General features: G+C 37.8%; 9 protein-coding genes across 15 annotated transcripts in view; 6 read left to right on the top strand and 3 right to left on the bottom strand.

The window, feature by feature from the left end:
- Nucleotides 1-16,903, top strand: part of LOC124316898 (28S ribosomal protein S35, mitochondrial-like) — a 148,002-nt gene that overhangs the window by 90,735 nt on the left and 40,364 nt on the right. The gene's annotated exons all lie outside the window — the stretch shown is intronic.
- LOC124314566 (von Willebrand factor A domain-containing protein 5A-like) lies at nt 78-4,399 on the bottom strand. 2 transcript variants are annotated; one of them, XM_046779765.1, is made up of 19 exons: nt 4,144-4,399; nt 3,800-4,005; nt 3,579-3,733; nt 3,332-3,513; nt 3,147-3,258; nt 2,964-3,071; nt 2,751-2,897; nt 2,651-2,683; nt 2,480-2,579; nt 2,297-2,409; nt 2,156-2,225; nt 1,953-2,096; nt 1,711-1,889; nt 1,482-1,648; nt 1,290-1,408; nt 1,008-1,229; nt 867-938; nt 574-777; nt 78-513 (listed from the first exon to the last, which is right to left on the bottom strand). In XM_046779765.1, exons 2-19 carry the CDS (start codon nt 3,978-3,980, stop codon nt 302-304), a joined length of 2,520 nt encoding a protein of 839 aa, XP_046635721.1. In that variant the 5' UTR covers nt 3,981-4,005; nt 4,144-4,399; the 3' UTR covers nt 78-301. The 2 variants fall into 2 exon arrangements, with proteins under 2 accessions (XP_046635721.1, XP_046635728.1); XM_046779772.1 differs by having other exon boundaries at nt 4,140-4,399.
- On the top strand, nt 4,475-6,986 carry LOC124315149 (dnaJ homolog subfamily C member 11-like). The gene is made up of 10 exons (XM_046780614.1): nt 4,475-4,636; nt 4,784-5,163; nt 5,226-5,326; nt 5,388-5,606; nt 5,672-5,879; nt 5,946-6,062; nt 6,133-6,324; nt 6,390-6,621; nt 6,693-6,822; nt 6,888-6,986. Exons 1-10 carry the CDS (start codon nt 4,574-4,576, stop codon nt 6,905-6,907), a joined length of 1,662 nt encoding a protein of 553 aa, XP_046636570.1. The 5' UTR covers nt 4,475-4,573; the 3' UTR covers nt 6,908-6,986.
- On the bottom strand, nt 6,805-7,762 carry LOC124318219. The gene is made up of 2 exons (XM_046782817.1): nt 7,361-7,762; nt 6,805-7,255 (listed from the first exon to the last, which is right to left on the bottom strand). The coding sequence occupies exons 1-2, from the start codon at nt 7,503-7,505 to the stop codon at nt 7,035-7,037; spliced, it is 366 nt and encodes a 121-aa protein (XP_046638773.1). The 5' UTR covers nt 7,506-7,762; the 3' UTR covers nt 6,805-7,034.
- LOC124315865 lies at nt 8,254-10,045 on the top strand. Its single transcript, XM_046781582.1, has 6 exons — nt 8,254-8,879; nt 8,955-9,080; nt 9,150-9,282; nt 9,368-9,453; nt 9,520-9,634; nt 9,700-10,045. The coding sequence occupies exons 1-6, from the start codon at nt 8,463-8,465 to the stop codon at nt 9,948-9,950; spliced, it is 1,128 nt and encodes a 375-aa protein (XP_046637538.1). The 5' UTR covers nt 8,254-8,462; the 3' UTR covers nt 9,951-10,045.
- Nucleotides 10,276-11,355, top strand: LOC124316869 (histone chaperone asf1-like). The gene is made up of 4 exons (XM_046782725.1): nt 10,276-10,408; nt 10,473-10,592; nt 10,658-10,950; nt 11,012-11,355. Exons 2-4 carry the CDS (start codon nt 10,484-10,486, stop codon nt 11,210-11,212), a joined length of 603 nt encoding a protein of 200 aa, XP_046638681.1. The 5' UTR covers nt 10,276-10,408; nt 10,473-10,483; the 3' UTR covers nt 11,213-11,355.
- LOC124316103 (rRNA methyltransferase 1, mitochondrial-like) lies at nt 13,545-15,466 on the top strand. 3 transcript variants are annotated; one of them, XR_006911813.1, is made up of 5 exons: nt 13,545-14,104; nt 14,167-14,387; nt 14,452-14,648; nt 14,702-14,887; nt 14,956-15,466. XR_006911813.1 is itself a non-coding variant. In XM_046781846.1 (3 exons), exons 1-3 carry the CDS (start codon nt 13,566-13,568, stop codon nt 14,616-14,618), a joined length of 927 nt encoding a protein of 308 aa, XP_046637802.1. In that variant the 5' UTR covers nt 13,545-13,565; the 3' UTR covers nt 14,619-14,936. The 3 variants fall into 3 exon arrangements, 1 of the variants encoding a protein (XP_046637802.1); XR_006911811.1 differs by having other exon boundaries at nt 14,452-14,887; XM_046781846.1 differs by lacking the exon at nt 14,956-15,466 and having other exon boundaries at nt 14,452-14,936.
- LOC124318451 (protein anon-73B1-like) lies at nt 15,368-16,025 on the bottom strand. Its single transcript, XM_046782829.1, has 3 exons — nt 15,932-16,025; nt 15,709-15,843; nt 15,368-15,647 (listed from the first exon to the last, which is right to left on the bottom strand). The coding sequence occupies exons 1-3, from the start codon at nt 15,935-15,937 to the stop codon at nt 15,537-15,539; spliced, it is 252 nt and encodes an 83-aa protein (XP_046638785.1). The 5' UTR covers nt 15,938-16,025; the 3' UTR covers nt 15,368-15,536.
- Nucleotides 16,039-16,827, top strand: LOC124318435. Its single transcript, XM_046782828.1, has 3 exons — nt 16,039-16,185; nt 16,429-16,531; nt 16,599-16,827. The coding sequence occupies exons 1-3, from the start codon at nt 16,156-16,158 to the stop codon at nt 16,733-16,735; spliced, it is 270 nt and encodes an 89-aa protein (XP_046638784.1). The 5' UTR covers nt 16,039-16,155; the 3' UTR covers nt 16,736-16,827.

The following is a 16,903-nucleotide window of genomic DNA, read 5'->3' on the forward strand; positions in this document are numbered from 1 at the left end:
TCTCTTTAATCATCGATCCAGAATCAAATCTATTAAAGTCCAAGCTCGGAATAATGATACACTTTAACACTTTACGGTCATATTTATAACTTGGTTTGTATTTCGTTGTAACCCAAAACAGTGAAAATCAATTGACGTGAATAGATTATAGAAAAGGATAAATGAAATTATCACACTGTAGATAGAATAAACAAATCACACAAAATACTGAATAATACTGTTTAGTAATGATATTAGCATATTACTAATTGTGCAGTACTTGCATGGCTGGATTTCAATGTTGCTGTCAAAGACGCAGGATTTACAAACTTAATTTGGCTTTGACGTATTCCTGGGCTGCGCTTGTGCATGCGATTTCGTCTCCGGTCAGTTTGCCAGACGAGCGGATCCAATTTTCAGCTTTCTTGGCTACCAACATCCATGTGGTCTGCAGGTCAGCTAGGGCGATCCCCATGAACGCCAGAGCGACAGCGGTTGCCCAAACTTGTTCAGAGTACGAATTCTTTTCTGCGGCTATGGAGTAATGAAATTGTAATTGCTAATTTCTGCGCTAAATTTGATGAAGGAAAAAACCTTGTTTGATGTCCTCCAATGTTGTGTCGAGAAGCTCAGCCAACGCCGATTCCAATTTAAACGATCCATCGAAATTTTGGCATGTAATGAGTTTCAGCAACTTGTCGTCGTCTGTGTTGCTGGTTTCATTTTCAGTTCCCTCAGACGTACACTGGATGTCATTGACACTGTAGTCGTCGTCGACTTCACAGTCCAACTCCTCAACTAAATTATTTCAAACAAAATTGAAACATCGCCAGTTGTAATCTGTAGACAGGTTCTCAAGTGTTCTTGGAAATGAACGCAGTACGTACTGTTATCTGAGCAGGATTCATACGCTTCGCCGCCGCCACCGCCGACTTGCTCAACTCCATCCGTATATATTCCTGAAAGTAAGATAACATCTTCTATATCTAAGCGATACTTTGTTTCAAAGACTAGAACTAAATCTATACCTGGAGGAAGGCTGTAATGACAAGCCATTGCCATAGGAGGACAGTTAGAGCGCCCCATCATTGGACCACAACCACCAGCAAAACCAAGTGCTTGATAACCACCCCAACCGTGAGCTAACTGAACAGGGACGTCACGCGACTTCATCATCATCCAGGATTCCTTCAGTTCCTTCTGCTCTTTGGGATCAACGGCAACATAAGAAGTGTATCGAGACGCCAAACCTACATTAAAGACCAGGCATTAAATGAATTCATTGCTTACGTGTTAACAATGCGGATTACCGTATTGACAGCCAAGTTGAATAATTTCTTGTTTAGTCTCAGTCGACTTGGAATCTTCAATCGAATCGGGATCTCCTTCACTGTCTTGCAGGGCCTGGATCAATTTCTTTGCCGCTAAACTAAACGAAACGAATAATTGTAGAAATAAAATACAAAAGAATTGATTTTTCCGCAAGTTCTTTTAAAATTTACCAATGAATAAGTTGTCCTTCCTCTGAATTGGATTCGTTCAAATGGACTTTCAGAGTTAGGGGACCCACAGGAGATTTTGCAATAACTTCAGCCCATTTTGGCACGTGAGCATCTTCCGTCAGAAGAGCGTACACAATCAGATGCTTCCCGTCAAAAACTGCTGGAACCTGTCAGCGAAATATTTTCTTGTTAAACAGCTGAAACAAATCTAAATTTAGTAGACCGCTACCATATCGGCGGTCGGGGCTTGACGGAATTTCAGTTGCGGTTTCTCGGTAGGAACAGGCTTGGCCGATTCCAGCGGTTTACCGTATCCCATCAAAGTCTTTTCTGTTTGAACGGGTACAGGTTTGGCAGTAGTGAACTTTTGCCCAGTTTCCTCGTGACCATCCCATTTGATATTGATATCTGTTTGTCAATTAAATATGAATAAATTAACTAAACTAATTGATGTTCCTGTCTAGGTGGTACCTGAAAGGGCTGGCTGCAAAGAGTCCTGGAGCTGTTGCATGACTTTCTTTTCCAGGCGTTCTTCCAGTGACGCAAATAGGGCAGTTCCATTACCAGCTCGTGCCATGCCTTCAACCAAATAATGACTGGCGCTACTCCCCAAACCTGTTTGTAATAACAAATGAACTGAAATGTTTGCCTCCAACTTATTTTTAGAAATATACCCAAGGCGAAAACTCGCGCTTGCCCATTTTGACGGCGGATTAGACCTAAGATTTCATCTGCGTTGGAGACCTTTTCATTTCATAAAAATAGTTTCACAATTGATCATTTAATAAAAGCAATTTAATAAGCAGTAATTTTACCTCTCCATCCGTTAGAACAAATATTTGCCGTAAGTAGCCTTCGATGGATGGTTTTTTGAAAATCGTTTCCAACGGATGAAATATTTCAGTACCGCCTAAATTGGCATCGATACCTAAAAGAATCGGAAAACAAAAAAGATATTGATGGAAGTGAATTTTTTCGTTTAACTTGTGTAAGCATACTGTCAACATGCTGCTTGGCCAGGTTCAGTACGGATTCATCATATTTCTTGCTTGCGGGGAAAAGTTCTTTGTACGAAGATCCGAAACCCGCAATGTTAACCTTTAAGATGCGAAAATTGTGGTGTTAGTAATTAAAATACGAAATACACGAATTTAATAAATTATGCTTACGTAGCAGTCCAAAGGTAGTGAATGGAGAAAAAGCTGTAAACATTTTAAATTGATAATCAGTAATTTTACCTAATATTCGGGAAAAATTATAAAATAATACCTGTAGTGCCTGTTTAGCCTGATTAATCCCTGATCCACCCATAGAACCCGAACGGTCCACAAGAAATATCAACTCTGTCTTCTGTTCGGTCAACTTGAAGCTGGGAACTAAGCTTAGCATCAATGCAGCAGTACCCTTCGGTGATTTCTAAGAAATTGAATTGAAATAAAGAGCCCTACAATATTTATCCAATTGGGAACCATCGAAGTTTACCTCGCAAATAAGTCGTGGCTGGTTTGGCTCGGCAACTTGAATGTAAACGACGAGGTCTCGATCCATGGAGGTCACAACATTGTCGAATCGTAATGTCCCATATTGAGGCTAATGGATTTCAAAAGAAACAATTAACAATCGTTGTAATTCAAATATTTGTCCAATTCAACAACTCAATCTTACCTTATTGACAGCGTCTCGAGTAACAGCGATTTTGTGGGTCGGAGAGCGAATTTCTGTGATGGCTGAAGCCATTTGCACAGTTGCGTTAAAATCCACTTGATAATTCGATTCCCTTAATTGAAAAGGAAAAACACAATTGAGTTGATTTTATCTAAAATGTTCACAGAGACGAAATAGTTACTAACGTTGAATATTTGATTGAAGCTAGATCGGCTGCAGTGCTGGATTTATCGGTTGGAGGAATGTAACGAGGAGCGATTGTAGTGGGTAAGTAAAACCGAATTTCTTTACCCTCTACTTTCAATTCTGTGACATAAGTCAGGCGGATTTTGGCTCCAGACCCAGGTGCCAAGTTACCAATTTTAGCCTTTGAAAATTGTTATTGAAAGATCAGAAAAAACAAATACCATTGCATGACAATATCAAGTTTACCTTGAAGACATCCGGCAATTTTTCTTCAACTAAAAATGCTGAGTGTCCGCTCTTAATTGCTTCGTCATAATCGGTTTTAGCTTGTTCCGTTTCCTTTACGACACCTTCGATTACACGCCCATCTACTTCGGCAGTGAACTTAGAAACTCCAGCCCCTGTGATTCATGAAACATCAGTTAATTTCTATAACTAAATGTTAATATTACTTTAAACTGCAATACCTTCATCAAGAGGAAAGAGATAAACTGCTTCAATGGGTTGATTTTCCTTGTTGACATATCGTTGCTCAATGGTGACCTCGGCAACCAAATCGACGATTCGAGCCTGAACCGAAACCCCAATCAAAGGAACCGGAATTGACTCACGTTCGGCACGTTCAATTATCAAACCACAACATATCATTTTGAAGCTTCAAAATGGTAGAACTCTGGAAAACAAGTAACAATTTCTTTACAATTCATTTGGTGTAGTCAAATATTACAAAAACATTCAGAAATTATATTGGTACTAAACTGAGTATATCAGGTTAACATCTACGTAATACGTGAACTCAGAACTTACTTACTTATACTAGAAGCAGCAACTGCAGACTGTAGCTGTACGGTTCTTTCTGTGAAATGTCACTAACTTCCAAACTAAGCACGTCACTTCTCTTATTAATGTATGGTGTCGCCCACGCCCCTCAGATGACGGTTTGAATCAGCACTAATAATAACATATGGCTGAATGGCTGAATGCGAAAATGGTTTTTCCACTGAAAAAGACTTGCAGACTTTTGGGCCGTATTGTTTTGTTTAGGAGTTCGTGAGTCATAACAAACATATAGCCACCTGCCGAACAAAAACTCAAAAAAGTATGGTTTACTTAAAAAGTGTCAAATAACACCGCTAGGTGGTAGACATGTTCGACGCAATCGGACCGGCTCTTCAGTCTTCACGTTTTCGTGTAAACGTTCGTAATCACTAGTTACTAGTTTCGCGATTTTTTCGTCCAATATGGATGATGAAAATGAAAGATTGGAAGAAGACTTTTATCAGTTCCTCAACTTACCAAGAGATGTAAGCCTTTCATTTTTTTTAAGCATGTACGTTGATGTATTAAAGGATGCTTGTGAGGCGAAAAATCAAAACATGTGTTATCAGTGTGTTTTGCACATGACTTATTTTGTTTATCACAAGATTTAACATATTTTTTTATATCATTAGGCTCCACAAGAAGAGATAACAAATGCTTACAGAAGGCTGAGTCGCATCTATCATCCAGATAAACACACAGATCCCCTCAGAAAGAAGGAAGCTGAAGTGTTATTCAACAAAACTAAAAGAGCATACGAGGTTCTGAGTGACCCCCACAAGCGAGCCATTTATGACAGCTTGGGAACCAAAGGGCTTGAAACTGAAGGATGGGAAATTGTACAAAGGACAAAAACTCCACAAGAAATTAGAGAAGAGTATGAGCTCCTTGCCCAGCAAAAAGAAGAGCGCCGGCTCCTCCAGAGGACCAATCCTCAAAGCTCCATTACCGTCAACATTGATGCCACTGAACTCTTCAGTTCTTATGAAGATGCATATGATGATGAATTTGGGTAAGCTAAGAAAAACTTATTTATTATGTGCTCCTTCACTGAACCATATGTTACATTTACAGACCTCCTGGTGATTTTTTTCCATCTATTGTGGTCAAAGGCATGAACTTTTCTCAGTCTATTCAAGCACCTCTCACCTTAACTGACACAGCTTACTTGTCTGGTAATCTATCATCATTTTTGACATGGATAATGGGGTCTTAATTAGTGTTTATTGGCCATAGGTGAGCTTTCAACACACAAGGGTTCAGGTTCTGGTTCAGTAAATGTGTCATTGAGAAGAATCACTTCTCCTGATGGATGGGCAGAAGTTGACTTAGGATTCGGTAACGGTCTTTCTTTTTCTGCCAAGGGATTCCGCAATCTGACTAAACGGATGTTTACAAATATTTCTGGAATCCTAACTACCACTGACGAAGGCTTGAGTTTTGGCTTTGTGTCAAGTAAGTTGTCATAAATTAAACAAATTCTTATGCTCTTTTTGTAATGATTGTTATTGGAATTTAAGCATTGGCACATCAGCTAGATAAAAATACGGTCGGTTATCTAACTTACAAAAACTCACAGTCTAGCTCGATGAGCACAAGCATAGTAAAAGAGACTACAACATATAGGACACAAGTAAATTTTGTTCTTGGAATCCCGCACTCGTTTATTTCAATGTCCTACTGCCACAAACTTGAAAAGCATGAAGGGAGATTACGAGCAACTGTCAAGTCAGTATTTATTTTTGTGCATCATTTTTTCTATCAATGATTTAAAATTTATTTTTTTATGTACAGAGCCGGAACCTTTGGAGCTATGTTAGAATATGGTCTTCAGCGTAAAGTATCACAGCATAGTTCACTAGCAGTTTCAATGACAGTCGGAGTTCCGACTGGCGTAAGACTAAAGATAAAGTATTGATTTAACTCTTTTCAAATATGTAGCGATAGCTTATTCACTTGATGTATTTTCAATTTTCACTAGATTACTTCGAGGGAACCAAATTTACGCTTTTCCTATTCATTTGTGTCATGAAGTGCTACCAAGCCCAATATTTTATGGAACTGTTACACCAATGATTGCATGGATCATCGTCCGCCGCTTGGTCGTGGAACCTTACATGCAACAACAGAAAGTCAAAGATATAGAGAGACATCGAGCTATGCATCACGCCCAGTTAGTTGAACTTTTATGATTTTTCTTCTTTTTTTTACAATAGTCACCAATTTCTTGCCTTATAGAATGCTAGCTCGTCGGAGAGAAGCCGAGATATCCATCGATTTAATGAAAGAAACATTTAGACGGAATGTCGAGGACGAAGAAAACAAGAAAGGATTAATTATCACAAAATCGATTTACGGTCGGTGGTTAGATCTCAGCCACCGTGATCTCGGCGATGCCATCACCGACGTTACCATCCCGCTCCAATGCCTAGTCAGGGATTCTAAGCTTATACTTCAAGAGGCATCTAAGGTAGGAGTACTTCAAAATAGATTCCAGAAAATAAAGTTTTTAAACAAGTTTTTTTTTTTGTTTCATCACAGTGCCAGCTTCCAGGTTTCTATGATCCATGCATGGGAGAAGACAAGTCCTTATATGTACAGTATTCCTTCCATGGAGTTCCACATGAAGTAACAATCCAAGACACAGACCCTCTGCGGATACCCAAGCAGTGTAATTCTAGTCAATCAAGTTATTTTACAAATTTACACGCAAATTAATTTCTGTCTGTTATGCAGCTCACAGGAAACAGCTCTGAAACGACAAGGCAATAGATAACATTTTAAAATGATGATGATGGACTATCAGTAGACATTACAAGTGTTGATTTAATCTTACAACTGTGTTGAGTTATCATTTCACACTTTAGTTTATTCAAGTATATTTCATGACTGTAAAATAGATTTCTCTAGTGTAAAATCATAACACAGAGAGTCCCAGTCAATTTCTTTTAGCATTTTAGGTTTATGCTTGACAGTGGAACCATTTAACCACATTGTATTGTAAGCTGGGGAGAACTGGAAAGGGATTTCATCATATAGCTTGTTAGATGAAATGTCCTGTTGATTGCTGGAGGCATTTGAATTTATTGCATATGGCAAAGGACCTGAAATAGAAACCCAAATTGTGTAAGTCTTAATTTCTCATTTGACTAAAAGGAAAATCCTGTTATTGCATAACAAATTATCCATAATTGCATTTGCATAGTTACCAGAATGAAGTTGATAGGACTCTACTGCATTAGGCACCATAACAAAACCAGATTCTGGTGTATCATTGGTAACACTGACTGGGGTGTGAGGTGCAACTACAGGTACTTCTTTTTTTATTCCGAAAAATTTGTTAAGTAGAGACATTTTATTGATCCTGCTACTCAATGGAAGCAAACTTGACTGAAGTATGTTGACAAATCAATTGGTGATAAGCAAGTAAATCACGAAGCTGCCGCTTAGTGGCGCTTGGGGTCAAACAGTTTGCAAGAACGGAAATCTGACGGACGGAAATAGGATTAGATCAAATCAAATAATGATTTTATCAATTATGCTATTATCGTAATTGCCAAACGAAATAAGACTGTTGGTTAATTTAAAAAAAAAGGACTCGACTGGTGCCGTATTACTAGCGAAATGGGGCAAATCAACCAGCTATTTCAAGTTTCTATTGCGAAATTAAAATTATCGTTGAATCATGTTAAAGAATTGCAACACTTTGTGACGCTCCGAGTTTCCATTCTACTTTGTAACCTTCAATCATAGACAATGATTAACTTTAGAATCACATAACTTCGGATCAAATTTTTCATTTCAGAAACAACAAAACACGTAAGCATCTGTTTGTTCGTTCCCTCGAATCCCTTCTTCAGGTTATAACTTAAAAAATTGAGCCATCATGATTTTCTGCGATTGAATTTTTATTATTGGCCAAATACTTAAAGACGATCAAAATAAATACTGAAATTATTAGCAAACGCGATTACACGTATATATTTAAAAAAACACCAGCAACTAAAGAAAGAAACGGCAGCAAAATCATACTTTTCCGTTAGTTCATTGTATCGCAAGTTGTACAGCATTCTAATTGCAATCTGTGTGAAATTATTTTAGGTTATTTATTGTAAGCAAGGAAAAAAACGACTGGAATCCATGTATTTTTTGCGCTAATTTAACTTGGCCATATCCTATTCAATGATAAGCATATCAAAATGCAGTTTATTTGAATGACGAAATTGATTGACTTGATAAGATAATTACCGTGTCTTTTATCAACTCACAGGTTTATTGTTTAAGGATCTTTCGCTCGTGATTGAAGCATTTATGTTCATTAAAAAAATGAATTTTAGGTTTTTATTAGTGCTCGTTACCGTTGCTGTCTCGTTATCAAAACAAGATGAAGAAGCAAATATGTTCATCCCGTCCTTGGAAATCGATCCTCAATCTGCACGAATCCTGTTGAACAGCAACGACTTCGAAAGTGGTTCAGCTGATCCATGGTACGACAGTTCATCTTCGACTGTTCATTGGGTTGTCGAAGATTTTACAATGCCGTCAGAAGTCAACTACCCACCTCCTATCCCGTCATCTGGCACTAAATACCTACGAGCAACCCGTGACGCTCAACTTTCTCCTGGTTTTGTTATTTTGCGTACAGTCGAATTCATGGCCCTACCAGGCGATCGAATTACTTTCAAATTCTGGATTCGATCAAAATATACCTTTGGCAACACCTTAGAAGTATTAATTCCTTTAGTAGCAGGATTTTTCATTCGATGTTAATTTTGATGGTCCAAATTTGTCATTCTTTTATAGCTCATTCTGGCCATTGGCGACACTGAAACAACTTTGCTGACATTGTCGAGCTATTCCACTTCCGTAAATTTGGAATGGCGGCAGGCGTCTACCCTCATCCCAGTCCCGGAGCCAACTGTTTTAACGGTGGGTCTTTAGTTGTGGTTAAAAAAATTGAAAAGAAAAGTGACCTATTTTTATGAAACCACTGAATAGTTGGCATTTTACGCAAGTTGTGGGGGGAATGCAGAAGATGCAATCGCCATTGATGACATTGTTCTAGAACCCAGTGACGAAATTACAACCACTGGATTAACAACCGTTACATCGACGACGACGGTTAAACCAAGTATATTTTATGCGCGTTTAAGGGACCATTTGGTTTTATTTAAAAATGTTCTAGTTTTGATAACTCGCTAAAATTTTATTCACAGAAGATTGTGCCCCTTATTTCCAAGGAAACACGAAAGTGCCTTGTTGGGCATTAGGAAACAAATGTTATTGTTTCACAAATAGTAACGTAAGGCGACCATCCTCATTAGCAGCAAAATTACACCAAATGTTATATATTTCTGATAATTATTAGAGCGGTAATTGGGAGCAAGCGGATGCATTCTGCAGAACAGGAAACATGACTTTGCTAAGTGTTGAAACTGAAGAAGAGGAAAAACTGATTTACAATCACTGGCAAGTCCATCCAGGTGAGAAATAAATAGTAACACTCATACATTTCTTTATAGTCTCAAATTGAAACGTCCAAGTTTAGAACTAAAAAGCGAGAAGTATTGGACTTCCGGGAAATTTCCTCAAAAAGGTTATAATCGTACCTATGAATGGGCCACCGTAGAGCCTTTCCAACGCTTTACTTACACCAACTGGCAATCGGGTAAACCCGGTCACAGTGATTTTGGATACTGCGTTTATTTTTTTATGGACTTTGACTTTGAGAGTGGATATTATTGGGTAGATTACTCATGCTACAGCTTATACCTGGAATACATTTGTGAATCTGTTTAATGTCAAGGAGAAAGTCCAGCTGTTAGCATTACACTATGAACATGCTATAAAATTCATTGTTACTTTAAAAAATAAATGGTGTTGGCTGAATCAAATTATCTGTTCGAATTTTTAGTGGAATTCAATTCAATTTATCTTCGGTCACTAGGTGTCAGCGGTTTTGTTCTTAACGCGTATCGGCATATGCGAGTAATTAAGAAAATATAAACTTAAATAAACTTAAAACAGAAAATTCAAAATAGCATTAGGAATAGGGTGGGAATAGGATATTTCCAAATTTTAAAAACATTAATTCTAAAATAAAAATAAATCATTAGTCATCATTTGTCCATCTTGCATCGTTGTACCCTAGAAGAATTTGGCGGGCAGGCAGTGTCTCTCGTTGTGTGGATGCAATTCACAGAAACTCATCAGAGCCATTTCGTTTTTTTAACTTTAAGAATATACTCTTGTTTTAGGTAATTCAGCTCTTGTGTTTTATGTATTTTTAACACTAAATGTTCAATTGTCTTTCCTTTTTAGACTCAAAAGAAATGGCGAAAGTCCATATTGTTGATGTCAAAGTGTTGAACAACCCATGCCCATTTTTCAGTCCATTTCAATTTGAGATTGTTTTTGAATGCATCGATGAAATTCCAGAAGGCAAGCCATTCGTTTTATCATCGATCGAACACATTTTAACAATTTCTTTTGAATTACTCTGGCAGATTTGGAGTGGAAGTTGACATATGTTGGTTCAGCCGAGAGTGCAGCACATGACCAGATTCTTGACACAGTAGTTGTCGGTCCAGTACCTGTTGGAAAGCACAAGTTTGTGTTTCAAGCTGACCAACCAGACCCTGAAAAGATCCCCGTAGCAGATGCAATTGGAGTAACTGCTGTCTTGCTGACTTGCTCATACAAAGAACATGAATTTGTCAGAGTGGGCTATTTTGTCAACAACGATTATATTGATCCAGAACTGAAAGATAATCCACCTCCTGTTCCTCAATTTGATAAGGTAATTCTTTTTGGTTTCATTACTGTGTGTTTTCCACCTGTTTATGACCATTTTTCATTAGATGACACGAAACATTCTTGAAGAACCACGCGTCACCCGATTTAAGATTGATTGGGGTGGAGAAGTTCTTGAAGCAGCCAATGAAGTGGAGATGGAAACCCAAGCTGAAATGCAAGATAACGCTGAAAGCAGTCTTATGGAGCCTCCACTCAAGTCGTACATCCACAGCGAATCCAGTCACAGCACGATGGAAGTAGTATAAGAGTTTTACTTATTATTATTTCTCCAATCCAGTGTCGGATACCTCACTTGTTCTATTATTTTTCGATTAACTTGCGTACTTGTAAAATGTTCTACCCTGAATTAGGAAAATTCTTTTGATGAATATACGTTTCTGTAAAATTATTGTAAGGCGTAACTGAAAGCAGCATCCTATTATTTAAAAATTGTAATAATAGATGCTAGGCTAGCTATTCAAAACGAGGAGACATTTAGTTTTTAAATGTTTCGGTAGCTTTCACTTTCAGATGTTTCGTCAGCGTGTACTAACGTGGTAAATGCTGGGATAGGCTACAACGATCTTGCTAGAATGTAATGTAATGAATAGTTCCCTTCTACGGTTTAACGCGGTCGTAGTTTCAAGTTTTCACTTTCTTTTCATTGCCGTTTCGAAATATCATGTAACCTCGTGCTCTTGAACTCCATCCTTTTGTTCTTCCTCTCACGTAGTAGTGAAAGTTGTGTGTTCCTCTCGAGCGTTTTACGGTGTATTTATTGTCAATGGAGACTTGGCAATATTGAGGTGGATCGAGTAATAGGCTATACGTATCTGTTGATTCACTGCAATGGGTTTTTTCTGTACTTTCTCGGCAGCTTTGTTCATGAGAACAACGATGCATCGTTCCGTTGAACGAAAAGTCATCCGTCACGCCCAAAAGGTCTTCTTGTATTCTCGTTAAAAAAGAATCAAGTAGAAATTGCGTGTTACTACATCTACGATAACAATAACACTGAAATTTTCTTTGTTTTGCATGTTGTAATCATTTTGCTTTGATTCTTAGTATTGTCCATTTTCACACCGACCGTGACAGTCAGTGAAAGTCCCCTTTTGCGGCATTCCTGCTGACCCCCTGCGTCAAATGGATTAAACGGGTTTGTAACGACTAACGAAGGGAAACCTTGCGCGTCTCTTCTTTGCACCGTATTTTTCCGCTAGTGAAACCGAAACCAATTAGCAGTATATCTTAACTAAATGTCAGAATTTCGCCTTACATCGTAACTGTTACATCACAGATCTTTTTATTAAGATGTTAACAAAACCGAAAAAGCACTTTTGATTTCTCTAAAATTACAAGGTGGCAGTGTCTGGCCAACCGCAGATAATTTTGCCGGAACAAAACATTTTCGGTCGCTATAGTATTTATCAAAAATGTATGGCAAAAAAAAAGAACCAACTTTCGATTCATACGGATACTCGAAAAAAGTTTTTGAGTTTTGGCGGAAATGTGTTTAAATCAAAAGGAGACAAGCTTTCCCTGCAGATTGCATTCTTCGTCATAGAATGAAATGCGCAAAGATTTAGAAAGCCAAGAATACGCCCTTGTGTTATTCACAAGTTTAAAAAAACAAAATTCAGCCATTCCAACTCAGATTTTAATCACACGCATGGCCATTCTTGGACCCGACACTAATTGACGTTGACATGCATAACTTGGAAGGAAAGTCACATTGGTGAAAAATGTTTGGGTCAATAAATTTACGCTGGGTGTTATTTTTTACGTGACCGTGTCCACTGTCGAAAAACAATTTGTATTACCAAAGAGAAATGACCTGATGACCTCCTTTCTGGAAACTGTTGTCAAGCTGTCATTTGTAGATTTCTGCTGATATTCCTTTACGGAATAAATTAACACCTTTCTCGTTTATTGCACACCAATATGCTAGTGTCACCTCGCACAGACTTCCTTTTCAATATTTGAGAAAGGAATTCTTTAAGGGAATTTGAGAAAGAATTTATCTTTTTATCAGTGATTGGTTGACACGTTCCATCTTGAAATAAAACCTCAGAAAAGTTTGCTGAATAACGCAATTTCTTGTTACGTAACTTAGTTTCCCACATTGTTAAACTTCAGGCAGGTCGTTGTGCCTCAAGGCAAGGAAAGAATAACATTGCGCACATGTTATACGCGAATGGCACTTTTATTGGTCTAATTAATTTTAGTAGTTTGGCGAACGGAGCGGTATTAAAAATATTCTGGCTTTTACTGGTTAATTGACCGAGTTCACAATTGTATGTTTGCAGATTCGCTATTCGAACTATAACAGGAGTTTTAATTGGGACGTTTATGAAAAAAAAGGGCGTTTCTATTAGCAATTGCAAAGTAACAAAAATTGGGTTATTCGCGAAAGTGTTGGCAAATCGTCGATAATTCTGTAAAATATTTAATAAATGTTCTCACACTTGGCGTCGGTCTGATTCGTGTGAAACTAACAAGCGATGAATTCAAATATAAGATTTGAAAATTGTAAAATTGGTGCAAATTAATTTAACAGTAAATCGATTCATAAATCGATACGGTCTGCTGATAGCAGACAGACATTTAAAAAATACAAACATGTGGTCTTTCAAAGCTTCTCAAGTAGTTGCACGGCGATGCTTTTGTAAAAATTCCATTTCCAGAGCAGGAATAGATTTGATGTCATTAGAAAAAAAGCAAAGTCCAGGACGTGAAGAGTTTTATTTCGATATTCTTTACGGTATTCATCCAATCAGTTGCGCCCTCGAAGCAAAACGTCGGACCATAGAGACCGTCTACTACCGAAGAGATTTGCTGAACCACAGTGGACGAGTCAAGGAAATACTGGAACGATGTTGGGAGGAAAATATCAAAACTCTACCGATACCGGCGAGCAAAATTGACACAATTGTACCTAAAGGAAAGCCACATCAAGGGCTACTTGCAAAGACTACTCGTTTGTATTACATACCTACACCCTGCACTCAGTCTATTGCTCAATTATCCTCTGAGAAAGAGGCTTCCAAACCTGTGTGGCTTCTGCTCAATGAAATACAGGATCCCATGAATTTCGGCTCCATATTAAGGTCAGCTTACTTTATGGGATGTGATAAGATTTTCGTCACTTCTCACAAAAGGTAATATTCAAACATTATTTACCGAATAAATATTTACACTCTTTCATGTTGTGTACATATAGCTGTTCATTGACTCCAGTTGTAAGCAAAGCCAGTTCTGGGGTCATGGAGCTGATGCCTATCCATTCCATCATGAACACAACTGAATTTTGCCAAGTTTTAAAAGAGTCCAAATGGGATGTTGTGGGAACAGGATCTAAGACTGACGAATCCAACGGGACGGTATGTAAGCCTACTCCAGTTGGTTCATTTCAACTGAGTAATCCAACTCTCATCATATTAGGTAAAATTCCCTGTTATTACACTATGTGAAACTACAAAACTAATAAAATTGCATTTCTTGAAAGGAAACGAAGGGCGTGGGCTACCGGACGAACTTGTGGACCTCTGCACCCACCAAATCTACGTTGAATCTCGAAGCAACCTCAATAAGAACGTGGATTCGATGAATGTTTCCGCTGCTGCCGCAGTTATCTTGCACAGCGTTCTCAATAATAGCAACAATCGCAGATAGTCATCCGGAATTCCTTACTTTGTCATGCACGTAATAATGGCACTAGGTGAAAGCTGGGCCTTTATATTCAACCGGCTTTTCAGTTTCGTTTAGAGTATATGCTTCAGGCGACTTAGGCGTGTTTCCCTCACAATGCAAAGGTCCCACTCATTTCTTTCTTTAAGTCTTCATTCTCTACGTGCGCGCTACCAGGGCTGGATCGCAAGATTGATTAGTCTTAGTTCCAAGGACTTGCAATTTTTTGAACGGATTATTCTATATACATTGTGGTACTAAACTGGCAATTTGGTCGAATGAATTTAATGCACGGATTTATTTAAAATTTTCTCGTTTGTAGTTTAAACTGAAGGTGGCGATATGCAGAGGTTTTTTCGATCAAGAAAGAGAATTCTGGTGTTGACGATGACCATCTTGCTAATTGTTTTCTTGAGTGATTGTGCAGTGGACGCCGCGGTTGCAGGACAGCGGATATCGGATATTAAAGAGGACTCTGTATTATTAACATCGCCAGCGCACAACATCGTCAAGAGGCACTTTAAATTTTACGATGATAAAAAGTATGGAGATGGTAGTTTAAAGAAATTTTTCATCATGCTCAAGATTATTTTGACACTTTTTGGTAAACATTAGCATTTTCCTTTGTGTTCTTAAATGTGTGTGTACTACTGTATTGTGTAAGATTATGCGTCCAACACTATTCACCCCATTGCTCAGGCATGTACTAAAAGAATACTTTAGAGACATTTAACTGCTGTTCCATCAATCATTTATGTATTAAAAATGGTCAAATGAAGAAAAACACAAAACAACCCCCAAATATTGCAATAAAACTGAGTCAATAAGTTAAATGTTGGGTTTTTGAGAAAGAAACTATGTTGGTGTTCAAAAATGCAAGAATAGTGTTCATCAGATGAGTCTTCATCTTCTCTTTTTCTTATCCATTTTTCTACGATTGTGCTGCCCAGAATGCTTGTGGCCAGTGTTGGTTGGGCTACCGTGTTCAGAACCAGAATCTTCACTGATCTCCTCCTGATGGCCCGAAATTTCAAAGTTTGAAACATTTCTCGCATAGGTTTTTATTTTTTCTTACCTTGGAATGAGCTTCTGAAATCTCTGGTCCAAAAATAGCGGCGCCTATGCACACCAGTTGGAAGATTGCTCCAAAAAAGAGTCCATATCTTAGAAAGAGATCAAACGTTGTTTCCTCTATATCCATCATTGCGGCCTACACAAAAACAATGGAAAAATCAAAGGACATCCGAAAAACAAAACTATTTAAAGAGTTAATTGTCAATCAGAACAAAAACACGTACCACCATGTTTAATGACAGACGATTGACCTGACATCTAGGATTTGGATTTGGAACTTGATTCGATTACGAAAAACAACTACGGTCGTGCAACCTGTAGACTTGACTATGCTGTTTGCTGAACCACATCTACGTCGTCTGCACTTGCCGATCACAGCTGGGCAGCTGATCAATTTAAGAAATATTCTTACTTTTCGAGTTTATTCTATCTAAAAAATCAACTAGACATGTCTTTGGTTCGCCCATTCACGAGAAAAGTAATCACCATATTAATGAACAAATATATTTTCAGTTTTCAAGTTCCAAAATTAAGTTTCAGTTATTAGATAAAAACATCTAGGTTTTGCATCTAGGATAACAACATTTGGTTTGCATAATTATTACAATTCACATCAAGTTTAATTTAACCATAGCAAATCATTTTTAAGAGAACTTTAATTCAATTTTATCATTTCAAAAATACTGTGAATTTTTCATAACAAATTGATTTAATTTCCTAGGTGGTGCCTATCGGTGTTCGTCTTTTTGCTACTGAGCCACCGAAAGTGAACCCCACTCCTCCTAAACCAGCTTCTGCACCAATTCCCACAGCAAAAGATCCAGGTATTATTATAAAATACAGCAAAGCAAAACAAATGAAAACTAACAATAAAATGAAAATTGAATACAGTCGTAGGCCCTGGAGCGTCCAAACAAGGACCCTACAAAAATCCAGAGTACTACACTTACAATGTCATGTCTCACTACGATATAGAAAAGGACATGGAACCCTTCAGAATCCCCCAACCATCTAGCCTCAAGAAGTAAAAAAAAAGTGTTAATCTATGACAGTATGACTGTATGTTTAGAATTGAATAAGCCATTTGGTTTTATTAGATAAAATCATTTCAAACTAAAAATTTTCTCCATGAAAAGTTTCTTATTGTCTGTGGTCAGTTTCAAGGTTGGGATTATTTTTAGTCATTATTGTAGGGT

This window comes from Daphnia pulicaria, chromosome 1, assembly GCF_021234035.1.
Source record: "Daphnia pulicaria isolate SC F1-1A chromosome 1, SC_F0-13Bv2, whole genome shotgun sequence".
Classification (NCBI taxonomy): domain Eukaryota; kingdom Metazoa; phylum Arthropoda; class Branchiopoda; order Diplostraca; family Daphniidae; genus Daphnia; species Daphnia pulicaria.

What these genes read in the sequence shown, in the direction of transcription:
- LOC124314566 (XM_046779765.1), bottom strand. Translation starts at nt 3,980, where the DNA reads ATGATATGTTGTGGTTTGATAATTGAACGTGCCGAACGTGAGTCAATT. An exon ending in CTCGAGACGCTGTCAATAAG is followed by an intron (nt 3,072 to 3,146) that starts GTAAGATTGAGT and finishes GAAATCCATTAG; the next exon opens with CCTCAATATGGGACATTACG. An exon ending in AAGCCCCGACCGCCGATATG is followed by an intron (nt 1,649 to 1,710) that starts GTAGCGGTCTAC and finishes TTTCGCTGACAG; the next exon opens with GTTCCAGCAGTTTTTGACGG.
- LOC124315149 (XM_046780614.1), top strand. Translation starts at nt 4,574, where the DNA reads ATGGATGATGAAAATGAAAGATTGGAAGAAGACTTTTATCAGTTCCTC. An exon ending in TCCTCAACTTACCAAGAGAT is followed by an intron (nt 4,637 to 4,783) that starts GTAAGCCTTTCA and finishes TTATATCATTAG; the next exon opens with GCTCCACAAGAAGAGATAAC. An exon ending in AGATTACGAGCAACTGTCAA is followed by an intron (nt 5,880 to 5,945) that starts GTCAGTATTTAT and finishes TTTTATGTACAG; the next exon opens with AGCCGGAACCTTTGGAGCTA.
- LOC124318219 (XM_046782817.1), bottom strand. Translation starts at nt 7,505, where the DNA reads ATGTCTCTACTTAACAAATTTTTCGGAATAAAAAAAGAAGTACCTGTA. An exon ending in GTCCTATCAACTTCATTCTG is followed by an intron (nt 7,256 to 7,360) that starts GTAACTATGCAA and finishes TTTCTATTTCAG; the next exon opens with GTCCTTTGCCATATGCAATA.
- LOC124315865 (XM_046781582.1), top strand. Translation starts at nt 8,463, where the DNA reads ATGTTCATTAAAAAAATGAATTTTAGGTTTTTATTAGTGCTCGTTACC. An exon ending in CGGAGCCAACTGTTTTAACG is followed by an intron (nt 9,081 to 9,149) that starts GTGGGTCTTTAG and finishes ACCACTGAATAG; the next exon opens with TTGGCATTTTACGCAAGTTG. An exon ending in ATTGTTTCACAAATAGTAAC is followed by an intron (nt 9,454 to 9,519) that starts GTAAGGCGACCA and finishes GATAATTATTAG; the next exon opens with AGCGGTAATTGGGAGCAAGC.
- LOC124316869 (XM_046782725.1), top strand. Translation starts at nt 10,484, where the DNA reads ATGGCGAAAGTCCATATTGTTGATGTCAAAGTGTTGAACAACCCATGC. An exon ending in CATCGATGAAATTCCAGAAG is followed by an intron (nt 10,593 to 10,657) that starts GCAAGCCATTCG and finishes TTACTCTGGCAG; the next exon opens with ATTTGGAGTGGAAGTTGACA. An exon ending in CTGTTCCTCAATTTGATAAG is followed by an intron (nt 10,951 to 11,011) that starts GTAATTCTTTTT and finishes ATTTTTCATTAG; the next exon opens with ATGACACGAAACATTCTTGA.
- LOC124316103 (XM_046781846.1), top strand. Translation starts at nt 13,566, where the DNA reads ATGTGGTCTTTCAAAGCTTCTCAAGTAGTTGCACGGCGATGCTTTTGT. An exon ending in TTCGTCACTTCTCACAAAAG is followed by an intron (nt 14,105 to 14,166) that starts GTAATATTCAAA and finishes GTGTACATATAG; the next exon opens with CTGTTCATTGACTCCAGTTG. An exon ending in TCCAACTCTCATCATATTAG is followed by an intron (nt 14,388 to 14,451) that starts GTAAAATTCCCT and finishes ATTTCTTGAAAG; the next exon opens with GAAACGAAGGGCGTGGGCTA.
- LOC124318451 (XM_046782829.1), bottom strand. An exon ending in TTTCAGAAGCTCATTCCAAG is followed by an intron (nt 15,648 to 15,708) that starts GTAAGAAAAAAT and finishes TCGGGCCATCAG; the next exon opens with GAGGAGATCAGTGAAGATTC.
- LOC124318435 (XM_046782828.1), top strand. Translation starts at nt 16,156, where the DNA reads ATGTCTTTGGTTCGCCCATTCACGAGAAAA. An exon ending in TTCGCCCATTCACGAGAAAA is followed by an intron (nt 16,186 to 16,428) that starts GTAATCACCATA and finishes TTAATTTCCTAG; the next exon opens with GTGGTGCCTATCGGTGTTCG. An exon ending in TCCCACAGCAAAAGATCCAG is followed by an intron (nt 16,532 to 16,598) that starts GTATTATTATAA and finishes AATTGAATACAG; the next exon opens with TCGTAGGCCCTGGAGCGTCC.